Source organism: Astyanax mexicanus, chromosome 1 (assembly GCF_023375975.1).
Source record: "Astyanax mexicanus isolate ESR-SI-001 chromosome 1, AstMex3_surface, whole genome shotgun sequence".
NCBI classification, from domain to species: domain Eukaryota; kingdom Metazoa; phylum Chordata; class Actinopteri; order Characiformes; family Acestrorhamphidae; genus Astyanax; species Astyanax mexicanus.
In genome coordinates, this window is record NC_064408.1 from 73,430,866 (window position 1) to 73,446,893 (window position 16,028).

The 16,028-nt window shown below is 40.6% G+C and overlaps 2 protein-coding genes across 4 annotated transcripts; one reads left to right on the top strand and one right to left on the bottom strand.

The window, feature by feature from the left end:
* Nucleotides 1–213: 213 nt before the first annotated feature.
* Nucleotides 214–9,980, top strand: armh4 (armadillo like helical domain containing 4). 3 transcript variants are annotated; one of them, XM_007230718.4, is made up of 8 exons: nt 214–333; nt 2,478–3,585; nt 5,532–5,909; nt 7,311–7,442; nt 8,000–8,149; nt 8,640–8,671; nt 8,752–8,886; nt 9,001–9,980. In XM_007230718.4, exons 2-8 carry the CDS (start codon nt 2,559–2,561, stop codon nt 9,070–9,072), a joined length of 1,926 nt encoding a protein of 641 aa, XP_007230780.3. In that variant the 5' UTR covers nt 214–333; nt 2,478–2,558; the 3' UTR covers nt 9,073–9,980. The 3 variants fall into 3 exon arrangements, with proteins under 3 accessions (XP_007230780.3, XP_007230779.3, XP_007230777.3); XM_007230717.4 differs by having other exon boundaries at nt 5,532–5,885; XM_007230715.4 differs by having other exon boundaries at nt 2,478–3,582.
* Nucleotides 9,981–10,404: 424 nt separating this feature from the next.
* On the bottom strand, nt 10,405–15,823 carry LOC103045260 (N-alpha-acetyltransferase 30, NatC catalytic subunit). The gene is made up of 4 exons (XM_015607841.3): nt 14,924–15,823; nt 13,640–13,763; nt 13,413–13,468; nt 10,405–13,226 (listed from the first exon to the last, which is right to left on the bottom strand). Exons 1-4 carry the CDS (start codon nt 15,617–15,619, stop codon nt 13,089–13,091), a joined length of 1,014 nt encoding a protein of 337 aa, XP_015463327.3. The 5' UTR covers nt 15,620–15,823; the 3' UTR covers nt 10,405–13,088.
* Between the last annotated feature and the right edge of the window lie 205 nt (nt 15,824–16,028).

The following is a 16,028-nucleotide window of genomic DNA, read 5'->3' on the forward strand; positions in this document are numbered from 1 at the left end:
TTCCAGAGGTTTTCAATTTGATAAAATCAAAGAAACTCATCATCATTAAGTGGTCTCTTATTTTTTTCAGAGCTGTACATATGTTTTATTTTGGACTGAATTAAGAGGCAGAAGAGTAGCACTGGAGTAAAACTGACCACAGTGAAGAAAAAATAGCTAATAGGCTACAACTTGTCTTGGCAGAGCTCCGTGTGCCACCCTGCCAATCCGGTGAGCGATGGTGTGAGAGCAGCAGACGGGCTGACAGCGCTGTAACAGCGGGCTGAGGGGTGTGGAGCTCTAACGCTACTGCAGAAATGAGGTCGGCTGGCTAATTTCAGCACAACACGGCAGGTAGGCATTGTTTATTTTGCATCTCTCATCTCAAACGCGGGGAAAGTGTAGCTATAAAACAGCGTGCACGCGCTTCTCCGCTACGCAGTTTGTGTTTGTGAATATTGGCCGCTGAAATGAAGAGCTTATATAGTGGATGATTTGCCATTTTTAGCTGCACTTGGTGTAGAGTGTCTCAGTCCGCGATGTGAATACTGTGTGAATACTGCGCAATGCTGATAAACCTGCTGTCCGTTACCTACACCACACACAGGCATTTATTACTGATTAATGTTACGATTAAAAGATGCTCTGTCCGCCACTCAGCAGTGACAGCGCATTAAAACACGAGTGTAGCCTGAAGACAGTCATGTGATCTCTTTCCAGCAACACAAACTACATCTAATAAACCCCCATAAGTGGCTTTAACTGGGTTTATACTCCCGTTAGTCAGTAGTTAATAGCAGTGTTGTTATCCTTGTTGTAGTGCAGTAAACACAAGCCACATTGCTGTTTTCTAGGGCTCTTTGTCTTGTAGAATGAACATTGTGCTATTTTTAGGGTATGTGAGTGAAGGAGTGCAGCAGTCTGCTGTGTCAGGTTCTGCAGGATACAGAGAGAGATAGAGAAGGAGAGAGAGAAAGAGAGAGAGAAATAGGGTCCTTATGAAAATTAAGTGTAAGCCCAAAGCAAGGACTTCAGTGTGACACACAGGGCTTTGCATTTTGTTTCATCAATATTACTTTTTTCTTTCAGTTTTGAAACCATGGAGGAAAACAGGCAGTTGAATCATTCAGCCTAGACTACAGTGTTACATTTGTACTAAAGTACTGTTCAAACTGAATAGGTGTACTTTTACTGAATTATATTTCCAAGAGGCTATTTTTAATCTGGGTTAATTAGCATATAGAATATTGTTCTTTGACATGGTCCATTTATATTGCTGTACATTACCATTTGAAAAAGTTCATTGTGTAAAGAACCACATGGAAGAAAGTGTTTTATATACATGTCATGTTTCTGTACATTAACCATAGCTTTGCTGAAAAGAAAATTCACAAGTTTAAAATGACACTGCTGACAAATATGCAAAATTATTTTTGTGCAAGGACTTTTATCAGTCAAGACCATAGACTGTATATAGCTGGACAGAGCATCATCTCTCAAGTGAAGCCACCACAGGTCGGGCGCCCCCTGCTGTTCGGCTGCAGAAAGCTGTGTAACCCCACCCACCCCCATAGGTTTCAATGGCAAAACAGACAACTTTTAATCACGTTTTTTTCTAATATGCTGTAATTCTACCTCCTTTATTTAAATGCAGCAGCTAGTGTAACCTCTGCTTATATTGTCAATTTTTTATATTCTCACAGAGTTCGTTTTTTAAAACGTTATTCAGCTCTATTCAAAACAGGTGTGTTATTGTAAAAGGGCTGGTTATGGGCGGGACCAATAACAGACCGTCAGCTCAGCTCTGCTCCGCTCCGCTCTGCAGTCTGTGACCGCGAGGCAGCCCTCAGGGGCGGGGTTATTTAAATGAGTAGGAGCTCCTCACAGTCTTTCTCCCTCCTCTGGACTCTACTGCGCAGACTCTGGTCTCAGAATCGCCAAAATGGCGGAAGATTTTGGCTTCATTTTCATTGAATGAATGGGAACGGTGACACGGCGTCCATCTTTATATACAGTCTATGGTCAAGACAGCCATATTCACCATACTTGTGCTAGACACAAAGATATGAATTATGGCCTCCTTATTTAATCTGTGTGGTTAATGTGCAGTGTACACACATACATAAGAGTGATATAGTGAGTACATGTGCCTTGGGTGGTGATAAAGTGAGGGTTAAAGGACTTTCAAACCTGGGTATCTAAGACAAGACAAGACAATCATAATGACCATACGTGTGCTTGGTCACACAGATGGAATTAGGCCTTTACCTTTTACCTATGCATGTAGTGAACACACACATACCAGTACGTACTAGTGAGCACACTATTGTGAGGACAGCCATCAGTGAGGGTTTAGGGCCCCTCTTAAGAGTAAGATTTTAATTGATGTGCCCATACCAATCATTTTACTCTGCTTCTCTGTACCTTTTACATCCTGTTTAAAACCACATACTCATTCCTGTTGAACTGATACAATGTTGTTTCCCACTCTTTTCAAGGGGTGTTCAGCTATTTTAGATGTGACTCTCTCCACACTTTGGAGTGCCCTAAACGCTTCATGCTCGACTCTGGATAAAGCCATGTTGCTAGGTGAAACTCTCAAAGGTTTGTTGGTGGTTGGGGCGTGTCTGTCTGCTTGGGCCGCTCCATTAGGGGTCACCTCTTCACCACAGGCAAGGCGCTGTGACCGAACAGAACAAGGATCCAAAGAAACATCTGAAAGCCTGGAAAGCCATCATGATGACAAGCTGTGTGAGATCTCTACCACACAGCTGCCAGCATCATCTCCTCCTTACGTAAAAGAGTGGCGAGAACCTGGCAGGACAGCAGATGTTTTGGACAATGCCAGAGATGAAGGGGAGGTTACATTTGCAGAGGCAGGGAAAGTGCAGATTAGAGATTCTGGCTTGTTTCAGAAAGAAGGTGACCAAAACTTGAGTGTTGACAATGTGACATTTAGAAGCTTATCGGTGGACAAGAATAATATTTCTTTATCTGCTGGTCCCACTGAATCAGTTACATCTGGACCTGGAAATGTAAATATGGAGGTGGAAAGTGTGACAGCCGCTGGTGCATCTGACCAAATCAACTCACAGAGTGACGCTGTGCAGAAAGTAGGACCATCCGTGGTCCCATTTGGGCAGAGCACTGGCAGATCTGCAGAGACACAAGTTGTGCTAGGACACGGTGAGGATGTCAGGCAAGGGAGCTTGCTTTACACAGATTTAGAAGAAGATAAGGGCAGAGTACGGATGAGAGATCTGCCACCAGAACACAAGAGAGAATGGGATGTAGAGTCAATTACAAAGGAACATTTTACACAGCTCAGTACAACTGAACCATCACCCGTGGTCTCATCTACTGCTCATGATTCTGCTAGCCAGTCTACCTGGACGGTCGTCCACCCTGTTTCAACATCTCCAACCACTCCAGGCATTCCTGATGGAGAGGCTCGAAGATCTAGAGTAGCAGAGGAAAACCTCTTTACAGCCTCAGACCTCCAAGATAAAGCACTTGCCCCTGGAATACTGCAGCCAGACTTGACCCTGAGCTCCAGAGAGCCAGAGCTTGGAGGGACCTGGACTGAGCCACTTCATTTGCAAGGTGGTGAGTCTTTTTTTTAGGGGTGCTGGATACTACTGGAATAGTATTTGTATATCAGATTTTGATATTGATATTTTGATATTTCTAACTAGAAGGAGAGCAAACTGTTTAGATAACACAGACCAAGTACAATAGCGTGTATCAGTAGATATTACGTAAAAATGATAGGGATCTGTGTTTCTTTGTCTGCATGGGTTTTCTTTCAGTCTCTCAAAAATGATAGATCAGTTAGCCATGCTAAATTGACCTTAACTTACTGCCTAACATCCAAATAGAGTATAGTAATTAATATTGATTTACACACAGTACGAGGGCATGCCTTTAAAGCAGAAACTGAACTATGTTTTAATGCTAACACACATGCTAATGACCTCAGGATTATTGGAGTTCCTGCAACACTTTTAGGCCTTTACTTTGTTAATGTCCAAAATCATAAGGTTAAAAAGCTGTTTGATAGGCATTGTTGTGAAAAAAAGACAACATTAAAGGGATGCATAGAGTGACAAGTATAGACTTTGATTATGTGCTAAAGGCAGATGGTTTTGCTTGCTCCACTTTGAACCTCAGTGGGGGACTGGTGGCAGCCTAATTACTTTCTATTTTTGAGTCTGCACTTGAAATAAGCGAAAGGGACTGCAAAAAGATTGGAATAGGTCCTCTGAGCATGCTTCTGCCAGATCTGAAAGCTTATGTACATTTTAAAAGGCTTGACAGGTGATTACTTTGAATTGTGAAGACTTGGCACAGAGTGCAAGGCCTAATTTGATCTTGGCATTCCATGAAATAAAAAACGGTGCATTGCGGAATATCTTGTCTATGAGCCCTAAAAACACAGGTGTTTTATATTCAGATCTACAACATGTCATTTCTTCAACTTGTTGAATGCTAACTGTTTTGTGCATTATAATCACTAGTAATGTGTGGTTTCATCTATGTGACATGCAGTTGGTGTAAATTGTAGTAGCTAACAACAGACTTCACCACAAAAACACTAAGATTCGATTCAGTGGTTGGTAATGACCACCACACTACATCAATAAGAGTCCATAGGCAAGTATGAGTTGCTCTGAATAGGAGTGTAATATATAGCCAAATATCTTAAATGTGAAAATGCTTTGTCACTTACTAATAGCCATCTTACTGTTAACTAATTGATTGCCCTGAAGAAAATTCCTAAGAAAAATGTGTGTAGACATTTGTTCATTCAACATTTACTCTAAATGTTGGAGCACTGCTGTGAGGATGTGTTTTCTGCCACAAAAACATTAGCAAGATTATGTACTAATGTTGGATTAATGACAAATGCTCATCAGAGTTATTGAACTGTATGAAATAGCTGTATTACCCCAGAGAACACAGTTCTACTGTTTCACAGCCCAATGCATGGGGCCTCCCATTTTATTAGAAATGCTTTTGTGTGGGATTGCCAGTTCGAATCCAGGATCATGCTACTTGTCATCAGCAGCCGGAGTCCGAGAGACCACAACTGGTATAGGTGGGTAAATAGTGCTGGTGGCTGGCTCCACATTTGTTGCAGGAGGGATGTGCTAGTTTTTCTCCTCCTGGTTTTGAGGGCATTGCTAGTGATAGGAAGAGGACTAATGAGTGGGTTGGGTAATTGGGCTTCCAAATAAAAAAAGGCTTTTAAAACAACTGATTTGTACCAAAAGTTAGAAACAGTAGATACAATAGTATATTGGTCACTTGTTTATGCAGTTTTAAGCTGCTGAATTAATTAATTAAAAGTGTTGTGTAAATACTTTGGACATACAGCATGTAAGTGTGCATTTCGTCTGTGTTGGGAAGGCAGTTGAAGAAAAGGTGCTATGAAAACACATCCATGTCAGCTAGTTCAACAAACTGGGGACAGACTGCTTTGGTCCTACAAATCGGCATCAGGATTTCAGTCATGAATGTAAAATGTCACCTTTCTTGTGTTTTATCTTCAGTGGAAGAAACAAGCATCTCACCCTTGTCTCAGGAGGTGGGCACAGAGGCAACCATGTCTTCTGAAGACCTGCCTCTGATCTTTGAGCCGCTCGATGATGTGACACCCCCCAGTGGCTCAGCACAGGCATCCGAGCTGTCTGTCGCCATGGCGCCAGCCACAGGGATGCTCAGGGAGGCTGAGCTTGAGCAAGCGGTGTCCGTGGATACGGAGCGCGTTCCTCCTGATGCTTCTATCCTGGGGCCGTCTGATTGGCCTTCGCCGTGGCAGATGTCTGGTTCGGAGAATTCGGATGCTGTTGCACCGTATCAGATGCCAGTCAGCAGACCTTTCTCTGGAGCAGACCTTGGGCCCAGTGAGAAATCAGAGAGGCTACAGAGTGAGAGTGAATTAAATCCCTAAGTGTCTAGTATGTGTTTTGTGTGTGCACATTTAGTGCAGCTCAACATTGGTCTATTCTGTAATACCACAAGTATATCATGTTCTTTTTAAAAATGACTAAATCTTAGTGTAGTACATATGCCCTGTGTCCAAAATGCCCACAGCATTGTATTTAAATAGTATCAGAATTTTTTTTGTAGGTAGTTTCAGAATCCAAAGGAAAAAAGCATGTTCTTTTGTTGCTAAAGTTTTATCCTGATGGAGTAGGCTTTGTTTCTTACATTTTAGACACAGCCCATTCATGCTCTGGCTATTAATGCATATTCTATGTCATGGCATTTTATATATAATGAATACAGTCATTTTTGTTTGTTGTCCAAAATCTACTTCCTCAGTTTGCAGTGGAGCCATGAGGCTAACATACACAAGAAATAAAAGGTCATGGCTCACTAATAAGAGATATGGTTATTAAAGTACCTGGCTCAGCTACTATTGGCGGCACGATGGTTTAGTGGTTAGCATATTCGCCTCCCAGCATTGGGGTCTCTGTCTGCGTGGGTTTCCTCCAGGGACCCTGGTTTCCTTCCACAGTTCAAAAACAGGGAGATCAGGTCAGGTCAGATCAGGACACTCTAAATTGCCCCAAAATTTGAATACTCTTAATAGATTCCTATAGTTATGCGTATTGTATAGGATTGTGTGGTGTATAAAAGAAAATGTATGAATGACAGTGATCAGAAATGGATTGGCACTCCTGGGTAAATGCTGTAGTGCTCGATGCAGTCTTCCAAGGTGTATAGTTGTTTCTGGTTGAATGTACACTGTGTGTGATTGGCTGCTGTGTGTGGTAAATTGTGAAGCATCCTTGGGTTTCTAGAAAGGCGCTCTATAAGTGTAACTTCATTAATTCATTCATACTATTCTACTACTATACTATACTAGATCTCCCCATCTAAGTGAGTCTAGCATGTGCTTTCTTCATGTGACAGAAGCACCACATCTTTTTAACCTTCTGCTAATGTAGCTTCTTTGGGCAGCTGAACACACCAAGAGGAGAACACTTACTTAATTTGTTAGCTAACAGACATTGGCATTGGTTGCTTTTCACTAAGTAAGCTTGAAGCCTACCGACAAAAAGGCCAACACAGTTGCCACTTGGGAGCTCAGCTATGTGAAATTTGGCAAATGTTTGTTTTAGCTGGTTTTGACTAAAGACTACATTTGGGGTAAGGGCAAAATTTTGAGTGAAAGTGGAAGGTTTTTGGCTGTAAAGGCATCTAAGGAGACTGACATAATGTGATGATATAAGGCTTTTTATACCTCACTAGGAAGTGTGACCAAATTAATAGAGGAATCAGCAAAAATGTAAAACGTTTTTTTAAAAATTCTCCACATACAGATATCTCGGCCTCTGTGGGAACTCTTCCTTTATCACCTTCTCCTGTTCCGGCCACCATTCATCAGGACATTGAGTCAACTCAGTTGACAGCACTGCAAACCAAATCAGGACTGGATGAACTGGAATCAGAAGGTTTGATATTATTGGGACTGTTACTAAGTCAATAATCAATCAATTTTATTAGTCATTGAGTTATGCATTTTTTCTGCAGAATTTTTGTTTTTGATTCCTCCCAAAAAGAAACACTTTATATATATTTATTTGTTGGAAGGGCTCAATTGTGTTGAATATTTAGGTAGTCAAACTGGGTTTAGGCTTTAAAATGATTTATGGAAAAGATATAAATATTTCATAAACACTTTGAGGCATAAAATATGCAAATAAATGTTCATCAGCCTGGGCTTCTTGTTGTACAGAAGGATAACTATAAAAACTATAAACAAAGCTGCAAGTTGTGAAAGCATTTTATGACGTTTGACCAACAGAAATGCTTCAAAGCTGCTATTTTGGAGAGAACCCTTGCAAAAATCCTGATTCAAATTGCTAATAACTAATTATTACGTATTTAACAATAGTGATCTGTGAGTAATAGGAGTTGTGAATAGTTGTGAATAGTGATAGATCTTATAAATCAAACTATTTACAGAAAATATAATGTATGCTAATTGTGTTTGTTCTTTGCGCTTCAGAGGATGAGGATGAAGATGTGGATGAATCTGAGGAGGAGGAAGAGGATAGTGAGGAGGACCTAAATGAGGCCACTGTCCACACCCCTACTCGTGCTTCCTACAGTCTCATCCCACCTCCCCCAGTCTGGGGGCAGCAGAACCAAGGACTCAGTGAGTCAGCCGACAGAGTTTTCTACCGACAAACTAGAATACCAAATGCTGTAATGCAGCTTCGTGGTAGGAAACAAATAAATGTACAATGTATTTTTGCAATTTGCAATTTTTCTGGCCAAATTTTCTGTTACTGGGAATACTGTGGTTTATTAAATAGAAGAATGATTTGATTAACTGAAGGCATGAGGTTAAAGATAAAGCATTTGTTTCAGTATTTCAAGCAGTGCTAGTGTATTATTTTAGTTTTTTTTTGGCTCAAATTAAGGTGTAAAAATGAATAGACTACCATTCAAAAGTTTGGGCAACTTTCCATGTCATTGTATGGTTTTAAATATATAAAAGATGATATTTCAGTTCTGTGTAGAGGGTTATTTATTAATTGTCTCAGTATTAGCAAACCGGGAATTAATTTCGCTTAAGTTTTGAAGAATCTAAATCAACGTTACCTGTTAATAATTAATGTTTATTTTCCTCTGCTTTATTTCAGTTCGCAGCTGGGTTGAGCTCATCCGAGAAAAGGTAGGTGACATATCATTAGGTTTTGTAGTAACAGATTTGATCAGCCTGAAATGTAACATTCTTTTCTTTTTTTTATCAAGGCTGGCTATGTTTCTGGGATGCTAGTTCCTGTTGGTATTGGGATTGCTGGTGCTCTGCTAATTGTTGGAGCTCTTTACAGTATTAGAATGATCCATCGCAAAAGAAAGAACAGCTTTAAGCACCAAAGGAGGAAGGTAAGTGACATTTCCAGAGATAAAACCTGATCTACTTGACGTTAGGCAAACGCTGTTGGAAGTGGTCAGTGTGTCACTGTTTACTATCTGATAATGTATTTTTGTCCACTACAGCAGCCCAAAGAAGTGAGAACTGGACCAGACCAAGCGATGCTATTGGCTGACAGTTCAGAGGATGAATTTTAAATCTAGCCATGTGTGTCCCACGTTCCACCTAAACATAAAAACAAAGTGTTGAGAGGATTTCAGATACATACTTGTATCTAGACACTAAACATCTATCAACAGATCTTGCATAGACACAGGCTTAGTCTCACACTCATCTAAATCCACCACATCTTTGAAATAAATAAGCAATCCCAAATATGTGATTCTATCACAGACAATTTAGCTGTACATAAAACGTATGTATGTATATTAATAACTGTACTCAGTGTCTGACCTTACTCTAAGATGGCAGTTCGCCATGAGTTTCTGTCTCTGTGAATAAATAAATATATAAATAAATGAGGTTTATTCTTGGAGTTCTGTAAGATTATGTTTTCCTAATTGTAAATACAAGAGTTGAATTAAGTGTAAAAATATGATTGTCAACAAAAGAAAAAAAACATTTTTGTGTATTTTTTTTTTTTAAAAGACCATTGATATTATATAATTTGTTGATATTTACAATATCAACAAATTTCATCTTTTCTGTTTTAAGATACAGTGGCTTCTCTAGTGGCAATAATTTTTCTGTGTTTTCTGCTGATGTCAGCTTAACGTGTTTTCTCATAAACAGACATAAATATCCAAAGATTGAATTGTGATCCAAAGGAAAACCAATACCTTTATGTCTTTTCTAGAACATCTGGGGAAAAAAGTAAATTTTAACTCATCTGGCTCAGTGTAAATCACTGTATATAATACATGAATACGTTTTGCTGTATAATTATTGTTATTGTTCACACCTGTTTAATTAAATGTCATGTTCAAATTATTCATATTGTGACAATCTGCCCTCTGTGGTTAAACACATTGGTTGTGCTTATTGTTCATCATCAACTGCTATATTTTTGCTGTTACATTAAATGATCAATGACTAAATAATATAATATTTTGTGGTGAATTTTCTATTTTTATTTATTTTATAAATTACACTGACCATAAAGTGTTATATCACCTTAAAGTGATCCACAGTGTCACATTAAGTTATGTACGGGTAATAATTCATAGAAGGCATTACTGTGGACAGCACAGTGGGTGGTTATAGCGGTGACCGGCAGCATCTGGCAAAAATTGCCAGATTTAAACACACAAGCTTCTCTGACATTACATTACATAGAATTTAGGGGATGCTTTTATCCAAAGTGACTTACAAATAATGACAAAAGTCACATCCCTGTTAAACACAGCAGGCTCTACATGCGTATTCCTCAGGTCATTGCAGCATTACAAAAGTAATGGGACACAATTCTAGGTTCTGTCCCATTGGCATGTCAGTGTAAAATAACAATAACACGTTCCATCCACACACCATTGAAAAAATCAAATAATTTATTTCTGAGGCTTTTTTCTATCCACATTAAATAAAAGATATTGTAATGTTTTTAGATCTAAATGAAATTCAAACAGGGCAGGAGAAACTTCCTAAAAATGACATGCAAAACTTCACTCTGAACCCTTCACCAAACAAAATATAGAATGAGAAACCAAACAGTTCTGCATCCATAGACAACCATTTGCATTAAGAATATATAGAAGCGTGCTTCTTTATACCAACTCTTACTGCTCTAGTAGACCAGAGGCTGGAAAACATACTGTCAGGTACCTTTCACACCTCCAGGAATAATACTGTTTTCTTGAGGGAAGCACCAAGAAATCCCAGTAAATCCCATTTCCTATTCCTATCAGTGTTTAGGGGTTACAGAAATGTAATGCAGTTCAATCAATATACATAACTCACTTGTTAATACTTGTCAGAGCAATGAATGAACAGCATGGGCCCCTGTGGTGTCTTTCCTTTGTTCAAAGGCTTCACAGTCTGCATTGATGTTTAATTCCTGATGAAGGACAGTCCAGTTATAGTCCTTTATGCATTGTTCATGTTCTCTGAGGTTGGCTGAATTCACCTGAGGAGTGGGCAGATCCAAATGGTTGAATCACAGACAGCAGAAACCTGGCTTTCAATAAGGATGGCTATGACCATAAAGAAAAAAAAAAAAGTCACATAATCCACACAACTCAATCTCTCTGCTTCTGAACAAAATAATTCAGAATAACAAAACAACTAACCACAGTGTATGTGTATACAGACCCATGCAAAACTTAAAAAAAAAGGGCCACAAACATCACAGCACAGCAAAGTGACTGGCCCCCAACTCCATGTTCTTCCCAGGTTTCATGTTTTAGTACTGCAATTTGGTGTCAGGAGAGCAGTTTGGACTCTGATTGCTTCCACAAGCACACAGTGAAACGCCACCTAGTAGCATCCAGGAGACACATGACAATCACACAGACATGCACATAGATACACAAACCAGCAGCATTTTGAATCAAAGTGCAATAGAACATCTTTCCATATATTCTAGAACAAAACTAAACGTATGCATACATTAAGCTGCATCGTGTCTCATTTGCTCACACCAACTGCATCTGAGCTAAGGAAGAGTTTTCTGAATTCACAACTTTTTAACTCCCATATGTCAGAAGGTAACACACTTAAATGAACTTACACAAGTAACAGGGTGAAACCAAATCAAGCTCCGCTTACTTATTCAATGAGAATCATGAAGATAAATAATCATACCTTAATGGATGTCAAGAGAGCACCACAAAATGGGAGTTTGTAAAAGATTTGACTGGTCTCAGATGAAGATTCATTAATCTTAAAAAATATGGTTTGCCCACTGAAGAGTTAATATTGTATAGGCAAGCCAATGGCAAGTTTTGCACTTTGCATTTAGCGCTGAGGCTGTGCACACGGACACCAGCTCCATTAGTAAGTAAACAGCTATCACTCAGCTGACCTGCAGAATGTTACAAAAAAAGTGATATAATATTTTAATGACTTGTTTAATTTCTCATTAAACAGAACCACCCACTGAAGTTACTGAACTGAGTGTATCCTTCAAATTACTGCTTACTGCTGAAATTCAAGTATGCACTGGAGAAGGCATATTAAGGCTTCTGCTGTCAAAGCGGTCAAGTCACAAACACTACGGAGCATTTTTTTATAGTGAAGTTGTGAAAATAAAGGAAAAAAAACTGTATGGAAAAACAAAACTAAAATACAATAAAAAAATAAAAACAAGCCATGTTTATGTTCTTCACATGTTTCTAACATGTTACATGGGGAGGTCCAACTGTTCTGCTGAGGACTATACAAGGCTCATTTGCCTCTGACTGCAACACAAAAAGTTCTTACAGGCAAAGAAAACATCTATTTAAGAGGAGATTCCTATGCTCTTGTCATACAAGCAGACTTTCTCTGAATCAACATGATCCCCAGCCAGATTTATACCAGTCTGGATCTTGTAAGCTTTCAACTTTTGCAATAACAGAAGCCACTTGTGCTTTGAGAATCACATCAGGATCAATCTGATAGCTACAACCTTCGTGCATTTAGTTAATTTATCTAGAATTGGCCCTCAACTGGTGTAATGTCAGAGATACACGCTCAGTAATCCCAAGTGCAAGCTTGCAAGATTCAGGATGATTATCAGGCAACACATTCATACCCACCCATACACAAAATCACACATCAGCTTCACCAATATGCACATTACTATTACACACTACACTGCTTAAAGCAAACCCTCACAGCAAGCAAGCACACAGTTCACACAACAAAAAAAACAAACCTGCACTCAACATTCAAGTCCCTCAGTCTGTGTATAAACAGACTCTTAACCTCAAATTTCATGGGCCCAGTATTTCACTGTGTCACTTCTTTATTTCTGCTGCTGTTCAAAAGAACTTCCTGTGTCCCCTGGATCTCTTACATTTAGCTAAGCCTTAACTCTTAATGTGCCACAAAACTCTGTGAGCACATAAGAGGGCTTTAACCTTTTACACTAGCAACGCCTTCACCACCATAGTCCTTGGATTTGTTTGACCAGCAAAGAAAAATATGGCCTTGAGAATCTATGCCCACACTTACAGAAGTAGTGGAATCTGTTTTGAACTTGACCATGTTGAAATAGAAGAGACAGAAACATAGCTTAGCGCAACCACAGTTTGAGCCGCAAGGCATCCACCCCGTTGAGATAATATCTGAAGAGCCGTTTGTCTCTCACGAAGCCCAAGTTCTCATACAGCTTCAGGGCAGATTTGTTGGTGATCTCTGTTTCCAGCACCACCTTGTATAAAAACACAAAAAACAAAGACAATATTGTTAGTGTAAAGATTCTGATCAAAGATTTCTGTGTCCCAAAATATCTTACCATTAATAATTATACTATTTGTATAATTATTATGTCTGAAGATCAAGACACTAGTGTGATTAACAAATAATGAAATTGTAACAGCTAGAAATTTCAACACACCTCATCGCAGTCTCCGTCCACCATAGCATAGATGGCCTTCTTCACAAGGTTAGTACCTGAAACAAAGCAACAAAAATGTTAGTCAGCAAGGCCATTTTCAATGACAGTTCTTGTGGAATGCATTTTTCTGATGTAGGAATATTATCCAACCAGATAAATAATTTTAACTGGAAGCACTTGGTTGCACACAAACAACCTGTTGACAGTATAAGCAGAGAGACACGCACCAATACTTTTCCGACGATGTTTGGAATCCACAGCGAGCATGGCGATGTACCCACGCCGGAACATCTTCTTGTGCATGTCTAGCTTACACACAATAGCCCCCACACACTCCTTATCCACCACAGCCTAGGAGTCACAAAAGATTAATGAGAATGTGATAAATCACCATATGCACTTAAGGCCCCCCAAGGCCTCCCAACACTAAGCTGTGGAGCAGCAGAACAGCAGAACTGTGTTCTCTGGAATGATGGAGTTTCATTCGGTACGTTTTGTGATGAGTTCTAGATTTTGGGATAAAGTGAAGTAATGATCAGCCAAAATCTTCACATCACTAACGTAGCTGAATGCAATCAGTTGAAAGCCTTCCCTGGACAGTACTGAAAGTTTCTTCAACAATAGCATCATTTATATCTTACGGAAAATTTTAAAGGTTTCAAAATTAATACTTGCTCTATAAAAACAGTCTATTGCTTGGTTTGTTTGTAGTTTTATGGTCGTAGCTTTATGGTTGTATTTGGGATTTAAGTATAAAATAAGTGATACCCTAATACCATCACATTTAAATGCTTGTTGTGCTTGTGTTGAGCTGATTACTGGCTGTTGTATCAGTTTATTATATTTGGTGCAGCAAGTGATTCTTTTACCCAGTATGAGACTGCCCACCCGCATTAGTATACAATTATACCAATTATGCCATGTGTAAACCATTAACTTTACCATACTATTGTGTTAACTAAAAGAGAAAAAAATGCCAGAATGGTCATCTCACTATACACACACTATATTGTTTCACTGAGTGAAACAAACACTGCTTATACAAAGGCAGTGCAGTGTCTCTAGGTGCCTGTGGGTCCAGCAACAACTGTAAACTTACACTGATTCTATATAGAGAATCTGCTTTCGTGCATGCAGAGCTCTTCACCACCCAGTGAAGCAACTCAGGTTTCAGCGGAGGTCCTTTGGGGTTTACTGTGGGGGATGGAATGGAGCTGCTTTACATAGATAGAATGGCTATTAATTCTTCAGAGATCTGTTTGTGTGGTCTGTCAGCACCACAACATCAATAGCATATGGAGGTTCCACTGCCGAATAATACAGTGGTAAAATATGCGTTTAATTAGTGATGTTTCTGGTAGACTCAAAAGGACATTAATGGTCTCTAGAACAAAATAGCTATTTTTTTTAGTTTGTCTAGCTAGTAGTACATGAGCATTTGCACCCTGTAGTCAGCCCAAGGGGGCAGTTTCTTTTTTTCAAGCAGGTGACAGAGGTATCCATCTACGTACCAGAAAACAGAGCTGTGGCCAGTTGTGGATGAAGTATCGGTATGTATATATGGAGTAAGGCTCGGACAGGTCCTTGGTTATGAGTCTCATGATGCCAGGCATCTGTAACTCGGACTCATAACGCACATATTTAATCTCCTGGGCTGGCCCCGTTTCTCTGGAGGGCGAGTGGTTCAAGTCTAACCTGGAGAGCTGCTCCACTGGTCCATCAGTCTGACATGCCAAAACAGCCCCTTCCTCGAGCCTCGTGTGGCTGTGACTGAGCTCAGTTCTAGGTAGAGTGAGCCTGTCGCGAATGCTGCTGTCCCCGTTCGTGTTGAGATCATGGTGGTGAGGAAAACACAGCCTGCTGCAGCTGTTGTTGTGCAGGCCGTCCAGAGCTCCTACGCGGCTGTCCTGGAGCTCCATGGCCGCTCTAGGCTGAGACTCGGGAGTGCTGTGGTCGACCCCGGTCAGCCCGGCGCACTTTAAGCCGTTTATCTGCCTCTCCAGCGCCTGACAGTTCGTGTGAACCTCCGGGAACATGCGCTCCACGCCGCGGCCTCTCACCTCCCGCTCCTGCCCAGGGTCCTTCAGCGGCCACTCCAGCGGGTCCCCTCCCGCGGGCAGAGCGCACCCGTCCCCGGGGAAGAAGCAAACCTTGGCCGGGGACGCGGACAGCGCGCCGCCGCTAGGCCCCGGCGGAACCGCGGTCATCTCGCCGGACACAGTCCACAGCTCGAGTTCACCGGTCTTCACAAGGGCTCCTCAGCCGCGGAGCGCCTCCCGCGGGCGGAGCAGCTGCATTTCCACAGTACAGAGCTCCTCTCCGCGGCTCCAACAGAGCCGCCGCCGCCGCCGCTCCTCTGGCTCCTCACTGCCGGCAAACAGCCCTGAAGCGGTCGCCATTGTTGCAGTGAAGCGGTTGCTAGGTTTTACGACAGTTTGTTCACCTTGTTCACTTAGCTCTCGTCTCTCAGCAACGGATACAGGTAACTAGAAAATACTGTTCTATAAATCTGTAAACTTTCCTAAAAACAAGAGAATATTGCTGATATATTGCTCTTCCACGCACGCGTTAGAATGGTCTACATATAATATGTATACTACCGGTCTAAATGTTTAG